This window comes from Hyperolius riggenbachi, chromosome 3 (genome assembly GCF_040937935.1).
Source record: "Hyperolius riggenbachi isolate aHypRig1 chromosome 3, aHypRig1.pri, whole genome shotgun sequence".
NCBI lineage: Eukaryota > Metazoa > Chordata > Amphibia > Anura > Hyperoliidae > Hyperolius > Hyperolius riggenbachi.
In genome coordinates, this window is record NC_090648.1 from 33,671,111 (window position 1) to 33,683,407 (window position 12,297).

The 12,297-nt window shown below is 46.6% G+C and overlaps 1 protein-coding gene across 1 annotated transcript; it reads left to right on the plus strand.

The window, feature by feature from the left end:
• Positions 1 to 1,091: 1,091 nt before the first annotated feature.
• LOC137562013 (zona pellucida sperm-binding protein 3-like) lies at positions 1,092 to 12,004 on the plus strand. Its single transcript, XM_068273356.1, has 8 exons — positions 1,092 to 1,654; positions 5,389 to 5,501; positions 6,935 to 7,038; positions 7,109 to 7,286; positions 7,820 to 7,940; positions 8,021 to 8,112; positions 10,766 to 10,899; positions 11,769 to 12,004. The coding sequence occupies exons 1-8, from the start codon at positions 1,175 to 1,177 to the stop codon at positions 12,002 to 12,004; spliced, it is 1,458 nt and encodes a 485-aa protein (XP_068129457.1). The 5' UTR covers positions 1,092 to 1,174.
• The last annotated feature ends 293 nt before the right edge of the window (positions 12,005 to 12,297 follow it).

Here is a 12,297-nt window from a genome sequence, read left to right on the forward strand (position 1 = left end):
TATTCTATGGAGCCGCACTCCCCATCAGATAAAATCTTTGCAAGATGCTGCACACACAGATGCTGTACACATTCAAAAGATCATTATCTGCAAAAGATCTCTTCCTGCAATAGATCCATTCCTTCAAAATGCATTCATAGTCTATGAGATCTGCAGATCATCATACACACCTTGTTTAGCAGGCAATCATCTGCAGACCATCTGCAGATCAGATCCACCAGGATGGATTTTCAGATCTGCAGATGATTGCCAGATATGCAGATGAAGTCTGTTAAACAAGGTGTGTATGAGGATCTGCAGATCTCATAGACTGTGAATGCATTTTGAAGGAATGGATCTATTGCAGGAAGAGATCTTTTGTAGATAATGATCTTTTGAATGTGTACGGGCATCTTTGTGTGCAGCATCTTGCAGAGATTTTATCTGATGTTGAGTTCAGCTCCATAGAATAGACTGTGTAGAGTATGGCTCTCATACTACATGGAATGGGGTAAAATTGGTCTGTGATCTTGCCTTTTCCAGAGACTTTTATCTCAAGTGTGTATGCAGCATTACCCTCTTGCCGGTTATCCCGAGCTCAGCTCGGGGTAACCTGCGCAGGAGGATTTCTCTGGCCCCGATGGGCCGATTTTCACAATTTTATTTTTACTGCACGCAGCTAGCACTTTGCTAGCTGCGTGCATATCCCGCTCGCCGCCGATTCGCCGCTACCCGCCGCGCCACGCGCCCCCCCCCCCCCCTAGACCCCTTGCACAGCCTGGCCAATCAGTGCCAGGCAGCACTGAGGGGTGGATCGGGATTCCCTCTGACGTCCAGGGGAAGCCCTGCAGGAAATCCCGATTGCAAAGATCGCCGGCGGCGATCGAAGTGTATAGGAGGATGCCGCTTGTCAGCGGCTATCATGTTGCTAGCGCTAGGCTAGCTACATGAATTAAGAAAAAATTAAAATAAAAAAAAAAGTGCTGCACCGCCCCCTTGCCGTCAGAATTGGAACGGCAAGGGGGTTAAACTGAATTGTTTGCATGTCAATTACCATCTCCAATTAGGAGAGCAATGCCAAGAAAGGCCTTCAGCTAGATGTGATGAGCTGGGGGAGGGGTAATCAGCTGCTGGGAGGGGTATAAAGAGAAGGTCTCTGCTCCTCCCTCATTGTGCTGTTTCTCCTGCAGTCAGAATGGGTCTGGGTGGAAGTAGATGGTGCAGTTGGCTGCTGGTCCTGACTCTGGTCTATGGGCCGGGGTATGGCAGTGCTAGGGATGGGGGCTTGGCCAGAGACAGGCGGCAGCAGGATTGGTGGAGGGAGTACCAGAGGTTCTCACCTGCTCAGGGCTCTGCTAGAGCTTCTGCTAGGGACTTTGCTCGCCCAGTGGTTGGGTTTGGCTCCAGAAGAGGTGGTTCTCCCTCTGGGTGGGGGGCTAGCTTTGGTGGTCTCCCCAGGCAAGCAGTGCAGCAAGTGTCCCAGTCTTCTCCCATCAGCCTCCAGTGTGGAGAGGATGTCATGGTGGTCAGTGTGAGCAGGAATTTCTATGGCAATGGGAAGCTGGTGAAGCCCTCTGATCTGACTCTGGGACCCCAATCCTGCCAGCCCACCTCCCAGACTGCTGATACTGTCGTCTTCCAGAACGCCCTGCAGGACTGCAGCAACCCTGTCCAGGTAATGGTCAGCTGACTTATCTTCTATTCCTGTCAGGGAAGAGACTGAGCCCTGATAGAGGCAGTGTCTAAAGAGGCCCTGTAGTGATCTATAGTCAACTATTCTGGATGCCCTTTTTATGGTAATTTTCCTGGTTTTCCCCATCAGAAATCCTTCCTATGTTTTTTATATATTGAATGTATCCTGGCACTCCCAGTGATACTTAGCCTATGCTGACTAGCTATGTGGAATTCTCTTCTGACCAGCACCTGACAGAAATAAAGATGTCACCACACATGTACTAAATGTCAGTAAGGGCTTTTTCACACCACAAGAGCTTTTTAAAAGTTACAGATCTTAAAAGCTCTTGCTAATGATCCAATCTTTTTCATCCAATCTTACCAAATCTATGTAGTAGAAGGGTAAATTGAGTGAATATACTGAATGTATACTTCAGGCAGTTACATTATATTACATAGAAATAGAAAGATTGGATTATTAGTGGCCAGCTTAATGCAATGCTATGGGGGATTTTTACAAAATCCCATCGCTCCAGTATGAGCACACACATAGGATAACATTAGCTGAAGCTTTTAAAATCACAAAGCGTTCAGAAAAGCTCTTCTGGCGTGCGCCGGCCCTTAGTGATGGTCAATTAGATGCAAATTTTTAGTTGATGCAGCATCATGTGAATTTTGTATGCAAATTTTATGCAGTTTGAAAAGGACTAATTGAATTTTTACCTCAGCAGGGTTTGATTAGTTGCTTTAGGCCTCTTTTTCCAGACTGTTAATAGGCAGTGAAAATGCCTCTCAAACTCTCACAACAGGTAACTGCTTGCTGAGCACACAGCTCAACAGTCCATGGAAAAGAGGCCTAAGCAAGCTGCCTCAACTTGCAATTATTTACATCTCATTGATCACTAGTCAGAATGTAAATTGGAGTGAGGAAGCAGGAAAATTCTAACTAATTTTCCTTTCCTGTTGATGCTCTATGGCAGCCTACAGATGGGCAGTTCTATACCCACATGTATCCTGCCATGGAGTCATGAGGGAAAGGCTTTTCAGTGGGCAAGAGAGGGTGTGATGTGACAAAAACCCAAATAGTGCAATATGCCAAAGGTGCATGAGAGGCAACCAGCCACTTGATGCAGAAAACCGTCTCCACTCTGTGTCCAGAGCATCCTGGATGTGGTCACTCTCTGGGGGCGGGAACAAAACTGCCAGCAGATGTGGCAGAGCTACAATGGGCAAACTACAATTTATAAATGCTTGTATGTAGTTTGAAATGTAGAAGTGGGGTGCCCCCAAATTCTGAACTACATACAATCTACATTGAAACAGGAAATTACCTCCTGAGTATCCTGGTTTTCTTAATAAGTATAGCATGAGGCTGGGGTTCATTACATATATTGCACATCTGAGCAGAGGAGTAGCTATGGGGGGCGGGGGGGCACATGTCCCCAGGTACAGCACTGTAAGGGGGCTCAGCCTCAGCATGGCCGCTGCATCTCCACAAGCATGAGGCAGCTTGCTGGCTGCCCAAAGTGCCCCTGCTTCTCTCCCTGCCTCTGCAGAGGAGTGCATAAGTGTTAACAGCAATAGGAAAACTGGGGCACATCTGGCTATTTATAGGGGGCACATCTGGCTATTTATAGGGCCACATCTGGCTATATAATTTGGTTATTTGAAGGGTGGCACATGTGGCTGTTTAGAATAAGTGTGCCCCTTCCCCCTGTTCAAACAGCATTTCCTCATTGAAGCCACCAAAGAGTGTGACCACATTCTGATGCATGGCCACGCCCATTTCATCTGGGGGTTGCAAAAACCTGTCTTTGGCCCAGTGCACACCAAAAACATCTAGCAGATCTGCAAAACATTAGTGGTTTTTGAAGCAGATTTTCAGAGCGCTACTAGGCATGTTTAAAGGTCTTCTAAACATGCCAAGTGTTTTTTGGAGCAGATTTCATATATTTTTACAGTAAAATTGTTATTAAACAGCTTCTGTAACAAACGCCTGAAAACTGCTGATCTAGAGTTTTTTCAGAGCGGTTTTCCACTTTCCTATACTTTAACATTGAGGCAGAAATGCCTCAGATCATAAAAATGGTACAGCCCTCGAGTTTGCGTCTTGTGGAAAATGAATCGCTCTGGTTTGCTCCATCCCACCATCCCATTCACTTTCATTACCCAAGCGGTTTTCCCCTTGCATAGTTTTAAAACCGCTCTGGTGTGCACTAGCCCTTGTCCCTGGGCGCTGAAAACCCTAGATGCGCCTCTGCAGTTTGCATCAGCAGAAATGGAATCTTGTGTGGAGCTGATCAGCTTCAAACTGACCTTGTAAACTTTGAGTTCTGTTGAATGGATCAGAATCAGATTTCTAGCTCATCACTTCTAAGTCAACCTTCCTGGTGGTAACGTAGTTCGGGGTAAGCCGCGCAGGAGGTTTTCTCCGTCCCTGCTTGGCCGAGTTTTTTTTTTTTTTTTTTTTTTCTGGACGCAGCTAACACTTTGCTAGCTGCGCCAGCACACCGGTCGCCGCTATCCATCGCGGCGCGTGCCCCCCCCCCCAGACCCCGTGCGCTGCCTGGCCAATCAGTACCAGGCAGCGGCGAGGGGTGGATCGGGACTCCCAATGACGGGGGAAGCCCTCCAGGAAATCCCGTTCTTTGAACGGGATTTCCTGATCGAAGCGGGGGGATGCCGCTGAACTGCCGCACTGCCTCTTGGCGGAATTTTTCATACCGCCAGGAGGGTTAACACTTACAGCTTTTTTTAGTGTTACTGTAGACAGTAAAGGTGACCATATGTCACTTCACTTGGCCAATCGAACATCCCATTCAATTAGTTTTGGATCAGATGAGAATCGGTGCCACCAAGCGCATACCTTATTGACCGTGACCAATTCTGAGCTGAAATTGATCACATAGCAACTGGACATTAGAGTTGGGCGAACTGTTAGCGCAACTGCAGCCGAACTGTTCGGCTGCCCAACCTGTCATGTGGCTGTGGCTCTTACTACTTCCGGGTCGCAGTGACCCGGAGTAGTACGTCTGCGCTGGCCCGGTGGAGCGTGTCCTAGATCGCGCTCCCGTTGCCGGGCACTCTCTGCGCATGTGTGACGTCACACATGCACAGAGTGCCCGGCAACGGGAGCGCAATCTAGGACGCGCTCCGCCGGGCCAGCGCAGACGTACTACTCCGGGTCATTGCGACCCGGATGTAGTAAGAGCCACAGCCACATGACAGGTTGGGCAGCCGAACAGTTCGGCTGCAGTTGCGCTAACAGTTCGCCCAACTGTACTGGACATGCTGGGCTGATGTGCATAGCGGTAACAGTGTGTGACTTCAGGCAGAATGTGGTGGAATCCCTGGTGGTCCCTTAGTGTAAATATGCCTGCCCTGTATATGAATTTATACTTCATCCGTTTGGTGTCCCCTCGCTGCAGTACTCATCCGTCTTCCACAGCTTATATACACTGACATACAGAGGAGAAACATGTTTCTCCTCTGTATGTCAGTGTATATAAAAGCTGTGTTTTTCAGTTCTGGCCAGGAACCAGTCCGACGAAGGCTTTTTATAAGTCGAAAGCTCACTGTTTATCCATCTCTAAGTTAGCCAATAAATGGTATCATCCTGATTCAAAACTTCTTGCCAGAGAGTCCAGATGTGCATCTTGGGAAAGTGACCCAATTCTGCTTTTGGTAGAACAGTGGCGTCATAATCTAAGCTTGTGATCTGGTTTGGCTCCACAGATGACTTCAGATTTCCTGATCTACTCCACCAGCCTGCTGTACAACCCTACCTCTAATGTCCCAATTATTAGGACCAACTCAGCTGTTGTGCCCATCACCTGCTACTACTTCCGGTAAGTCTGTGCTCAGTTTCCTCAATTGTTGAAGGTCCTTTATTATAAGGCCAAATTGAAGTGAGAAGAACACGGAGGCTGCAATCATTTTCTCATTTTAAACATAACAGTTGCCTGGCAGCCCTGCTGGTCTATTTGGCTGCAGTAATGTCAGAATAAGGCTCCATTTCCACTAGCAATTAGGATGCAAGGTGGTGGCTATGGGGGCTCTGATGCTATCCATGATTTCCCTGCATCACACCAAATCGCGTAGGTAAATTCACATCAATGGAAACTACTCCATTGACATGAATTGGTTGTGGTTTCCGCAATGCATCTAGTGGAAACGGGCCCTAATTCCAGAGACTAGCATGCAGCTAACCTCAGATCTGACAATGTCAAATGCCTGATCTGCTGCATGCTTGTTCAGGGTCTATGGCTAAAAGTATTAGAGGCAGAGGATCAGCAGGACAGCCAAAGATGTTAAAAAAATGGATCAAGAAATATTCGCCATGTAATTCATTTGTTTGAGCCTACAGGTCATCTTTACTATCCTAGCCAACTACTGGCAAACAAGAGAAGCTAGACAGTACAAACTGCCATATATAACCACACCCCCTAACAATGCAATAGGCTAAAAGGTTTAGATCTACTTATGCAGAGGGAGATACTGGTTGCTTGGCACTTTGAAACGGATCCATCTGAAAATGGCACCTGCGAATAATGGCGCACGGTGTTGCTGCTAATCCGTTTGTCGCTTATCGCTATTTAATGTTAAAGCCTTATCGTTTAGCATTAACACACAGAACCCTCTCTGTACCTATCCCTAACCCCTAGACTCCCCTGGTGGTGCCTAACCTTGACAGTGTTACATTAAAGAGGAACTCCAGTGAAAATAATGTAGTAAAAAAAGTGCTTCATTTTTTTTACCATAATGATGTATAAATTATTTAGTCAGTGTTTGCTCATTGTAAAATCTTTCCTCTCCCAGATTCACATTCTGACATTTATTACATGGTGACATTGTTACTGTGGGCAGGTTATGTAGCTGCTCCTAGCTGTTTTGGCTGTTAGAGACAGCTGTAAACAGCTAATTCCTGTCTGTGAACCTTGTTACATTGTGGCAGTTTGCCCAGAGTACCGCTGTACTCAGAGCTTCTTGTGGGAGGGGTTTCAGCACAAAATCAGACTGATTTTGAGGAAACTGAAGGTAGACTTGATGTCAGTGTTTAGCATACATTGAAACCTACCAAACTCTGAAGATAGAGGAGCACAAGGACATGAAGTGCTGCCAACACTCTGTAGCTACTAACTGCAGATGGCCAGGTCTGAAAACTGTGCCAGAGGGAACTTTTCCATAGCTTCAGGTTGGGTACTGTGACACTGAATGTTACAAATGCACAAAGTTTTTAATCCCAACCCTGAACACTTAATTTTTTTATTTTTTATTTTAGACATGACAATGTGAGCAGCAAAGCAATCAGGCCTACATGGTCTCCATTCAGCACCACCATCTCCACAGAAGAGAAGTTGTCCTTTAACTTGCAGCTAATGACTGGTAAGTGGAACTAGCTAAAGGGGAACTCTGACAAGCTTGGCCTCTCCTAATCTTTGTGTTTTCTCCACAGATGACTGGTCAGGCCCCAGAAATTCCATTGTCTACCAGCTGGGAGATACTTTCAACATAGAGGCCTCAGTGCAAACTCAGAACCATATTGGTCTGATCCTGTTTGTTGACAGCTGTGTGGCCACCCAGTCTCCTGATCCCACCTCCAAGCCAAGCTATGACATTATCTCAGCAAATGGGTATGTTCTAGGCAAGGACTGTGGGTCACAAACTGGATTAAAAGATAGGACAAGTGTCCAAGCAAACCTGAACAGGGTCATCAAGTCATAGATGGGAAAAGTGGTAACTACTTAAACCATAGCTCCCAACTGTCCCTCTTTGGGAGCCCTGTCTCTCTGCCCCTTTCCTCCTCTATTGTCCCTCTTGCAGGACTTTGTCCCGCTTTCTATGTAAATATATATTTCTCTACTGAAAAGTTTGACTAAACTTTATTCCAATCCTTCAAATAAATATATTACTAATTTTAAAATGTTAGCATGAAGGAAAATAATCCGGGATAGAAAGGACCAGTGTAATTTGAATTATAAAACATATTTTTCCATAGGAAAGCTTTATGGTATGCGATGGGGTGTGGCTTAAGTGTCTGTCTTTGAAAAAGTTGGGAGATATGTTTAAAGAGGAACTCCAGTGAAAATAATGTAGAAAAGTGCTTCACTTTTCCAATTATGAGCTCTAGTTCTGCTTTTAGTTACAATGTTGCGCTTTTCTGCAGGTGCCTCATGGATGGGATGCTGGAGGACTCCTCTTCATCATTTGTATCTCCAAGAATCCAACCAGACAAGCTGCAGTTTACTGTGGATGCCTTCCTCTTTGTAGATGCTGCTCAGTCTGAGGTGAGGACTGGAAGTTTCCTGTACTGGGTTTTGGCTCAAAGTCTAAGATCAGACTTTTCTAATGTTACAATCCCTCTTAGGTCTACATCACCTGTAATCTGAGAGCTGCACCAGCAACTCAGGTCCCTGACTCCATGAACAAGGCCTGCTCCTTCAACAAGGCCACTAACAGGTAAGATGTGGATGGAAGCAAGTCTAATGGAGCCTGTCACAACAGGGATGGCACAAACTGGTATGTCACTGAGTAAATTCTTAAGATTTGGTAGTAAGGTCTTGTATACAAGGGCAGTGCTGTTCCTCCAGCTAGATAATTTGCTACAGTTGTCTAAACTTCACCTGTGAGTGTTGCTAATGCGACAGATGTTAGTGCCAAAGCTACTAGGCTGTTTTTGTGGATTTTTTTTTTTTTTTTTTTTTTTTTTTTAACCTGAAATTGATGTAAAAGACTTTCACTTTACCTGGGGCTTCTGCCAGCCACCCTGTGCCCACAGTTTTCATTGTCAACATCCACTGGACCCAGCCACGTGCAGTTATTAACTCTCCTGTTGCCAGGAGCATCCTGCTCAGTAAGGCCTAGTGCACACCGGAGCGTTTCCGCTGCGGTTTGCAATCTGCTTGCGGGTGCGGATCCGCTAGGGTAATGTATTTCAATGGGCTGGTGCACACCCGAGCTGGAGGTGTTTTGCAGAAACGCATACTCCCGGGCTGCTGCAGATTTTGGATTGCGGATGCGTTTCTGCCTCAATGTTAAAGAGAACCCGAGGTGGGAATTACTAATACTATTGGGGCACAGAGGCTGGTTGCGCACACTAAGACCAGCCTCTGTTGCCCCATCGTATGCCTCCATGTCCCATCTGCTCGCCGCTATAGACCCCACAGTGCTGGCAACACGCAGCGTGTCGCCAGCACAATGTTTACCTTAGCGCTGTCTGTCAGCGCCGCTCCCCCGCCTCCTCCGCATCGCCGCTACCCGCCCGTGTCACTTCCCTCCTATCAGCGGGAGGGAAGGGACACGGGCGGGTGCGCCGATGCGGGGGAGCATCGCTGACAGACAGCGCTAAGGTAAACATTGTGCTGGCGACACGCTGCATGTCGCCAGCACTGCGGGGTCTATAGCGGCGAGCAGGGGGGACATGGAGGCATACGATGGGGCAACAGAGGCTGGTCTTAGTGTGCGCAACCAGCCTCTGTGCCCCAATAGTATTAGTAATTCCCACCTCGGGTTCTCTAAGTATAGGAAAACCGCAAACCGCTCTGAAACTGCACTTCAGAGCGGTTTTGCAGGCGTTCTTTGTTACAGTAGCTGTTCAGTAACAGCTTTACTGTAACAATATATAACACGTTACAGATAAAATTCAAACAGTGTAGTTCCACCCCTAGTTAAACATACAAATTGCAAACATGACAAAGTGGGGCTTTAAATGAACCAATATTCGTCTTATTTATTTCTTCATATCAAAAGGTCTTCATAACGGATACACAGACATAACTTCCAGAACTCTCAGTAAAACCACAACGACTGCCTGACACGTGTTTCACGATCAAAGATCGCTTCCTCAGAGGCATACAGTATACATGTATATCACTAGAGTCCAAAAAAACGAACCCCGACCACAATCTGTAGAGATATGAAGATAAACACATGGACCAAGGTCCAGAGATAACCAGCGGCTGCCTGATCCGCTTAGCCCTGTGGATCAGGTAGGGTTTTTGTTTGTTCCACCCACTGTTTTAATCTAGTGGCAGTAAAGCTGAATCTCTCATGGACCAATCAAGTGCAGAGAGAACCTTGAATTTGCCAGCTGTGATTTCACTCATCCGAAGTCCATTACTGGAGACTTGTGTGCCACTTGGGCAGCTGAAGATGTTTTGTCTAAGTGGTTCTGCAGGTTACTAATCGGTAGTAAATGCAGAGGGGGGTCAGTGAGATGCAAGTTTTGTATACAAGTTGCATGCAGCTCAGAACTGGACTAATGCCCTTCATGTCTTCATTGGCCAAGTTCCGTCAAAACATCAGTTCCCAGGGGCGTAGCAATAGGGGGTGCAGAGGTAGCGACCACATAGGGGCCCCAAAGGGCCCTCCCACAACTACAGTATTAGCTCTTTATTGGTCCTATGCTCATAATATCTTCTAGAGATACTTTGAATAGTGGTAATCATTAACAAACTGTTCCCCATCCCCTTCTTGCACCCCTGACACTGTAGTTGCCATTGGCAGATTTTGATGCGCCGTATCAATTGTATAGAGTGCTATATTATATATAATATATATATTGTATAGAGTGCTTGGGGGGCCCCATTGTAAAACTTGCATAGGGGCCCACAGCTCCTTAGCTACGCCACTGTCAGTTCCCATCTCGAGGTAGAACTCTAGTGATGACCACCTGGTGACCCATTATGTAGACTTAGGTATGCAGTTTTGAGCTGTAAAAGAGGAACTTCAGCCTAAACATACTGACATTAGTTGTTAATTAAAATAGGTCATATAATCTCTTACCCACCCAGTTTAAAAAGAACAGGCAAAGGTTTGATTTCATGGGGCTGCCATCTTTTTGGTTGAAAGGAGGTGAAGGGGAGCATGAGACACAGTTCCAACTGTTCTGTGTCCTGATCGCCCCTCCCAGCTGCACACTAGGAAACGAGAACACCAGAAATCCCATCATGCTTTGCACAGAATCAGGGGAAACATGCCCAGGCAGATTACTTTGATAGGAAGAGCTTAGCTTTTGCAGCTAAAAATGAAACTTGTGGAAGACAAAGTTCTGATGCTGTGAAACTGAACAAAGCCTTTAGTCTGGATGTTCACTTTAATCTTCTTCCTACAGCTGGTCTCCAGTGGAAGGCTCTAATAGCATCTGCCAATGCTGCACTGCCGGGCTCTGTAGCATGCCTTCCGGTCAGGCCAGAGGATGGGGCTCTGTACAAGGAAGACCACGAGGATTTGGCAAGCGAGAAGCTGGTGAGTCTACTCCATCCAGTAATGGTCTCCAACTAGAACCTGAATACAACTGAGGGGCTAAATCTAAATTCTTTCCCAGCAACCAGAGATGGCGGCTGGCCAGCAGGATAATTCCAGATTGGGACAATCCCCAGGAAGTGCATATGGCAAAATTCCTGCTGCAGCATGGATGGGCAATTGGCCACCAGTGGAGGGATAGGCAAGGATGTGTCATGAGTTAGAATTGGAGTCTGACAGCCCATGCTGTGTTGGTGCTTCATAGTTACTACAGTCTATAAAAACCCAACACCTTCATATTATGCAGAATAGATGAATGGGGAGACTCTGCATAATGCAATGGAGCTAAAGTCTTACACCACCTAGTTCTAGTCAGTCTGCAGGAAGGATACCTCAGTTCATCAGAGCCGGTACAAGGTCCGCCAGCACCCAAGGCTGAGACACCTAAGTGTGCCCCTCCATCTCTCACCCCAGCTGTCACATACTGATTGCTATTAGACTAAGAGGCACCCCAGGGCCCCCAACGCCTTAATCTCTAGTTATCTGGATTGCAGTCACTGCTATATATCCCTTTTAATTTATCTCTGCTTCAAAAACAATAGGGGAATGATAGCTGAGTGAGTTGTGCCCCTCCTACACTTCGCCCTGAAGCTGGAGCCTCTCTAGCCTCTGCCTGGCCCTCCGGATCATGATCAAAGACGGATGCTGTAGGGGGAGGGCCCTGCCAGAGGCTCACTCTAAAGGGAGGGAATCTCCAAGCTGTTGCATAAGTTTGAAGAAATTAAATCCACTCTGAATTCTCTAATGGCTAATTGTGACCTTGTTACAATTTCTCAATGGCTGGCCCATACACTTAACCCTTTATATTTCAGTTCCTGCAGGTCTTCAGTCTGAAGTGGTCCGCCAGGCTGTCCTTGGTCCCCTCCTCATAGCTGGAGAAGAGTCTCGCCTGTATCGTCGCAATCTGTCCTCCAGAATGTCTCCTCCTGAAGCCCAGCCCTTGGAGCTGTGGGTGTTGGTGGCCGTGGCCTCAGTCAGTTTAGTGGTTGTCATTGCTGGTGTTGCTATGACTGCAAAAAGTATTATGAACAAGTTCTGTAACAAGTAAAAGAATAAATTAACATTTTGTAAACTGGGTTTTCTTCTTTTTTTTTTTTTTTTTTTAAATTCAGAACTTGGTATCTGAAGCTGCTGTCACTAGTGTCAGATTGGAAATGTTGGTAATAACCCCCTGATCTCTATGGGTGAAAAACCTGAGGCATGCCAGTGAGAATGGGGAGACTGACCAGCACAATCCTACCTGTCAGTCTTGGGGAGCTTGTGCCAATTCCACCACCCTGTAGGCTTGTTATAGGTGGGTTTACAACACCTCTACTGGCTAAATTTGTGCAGAAGCCCAGG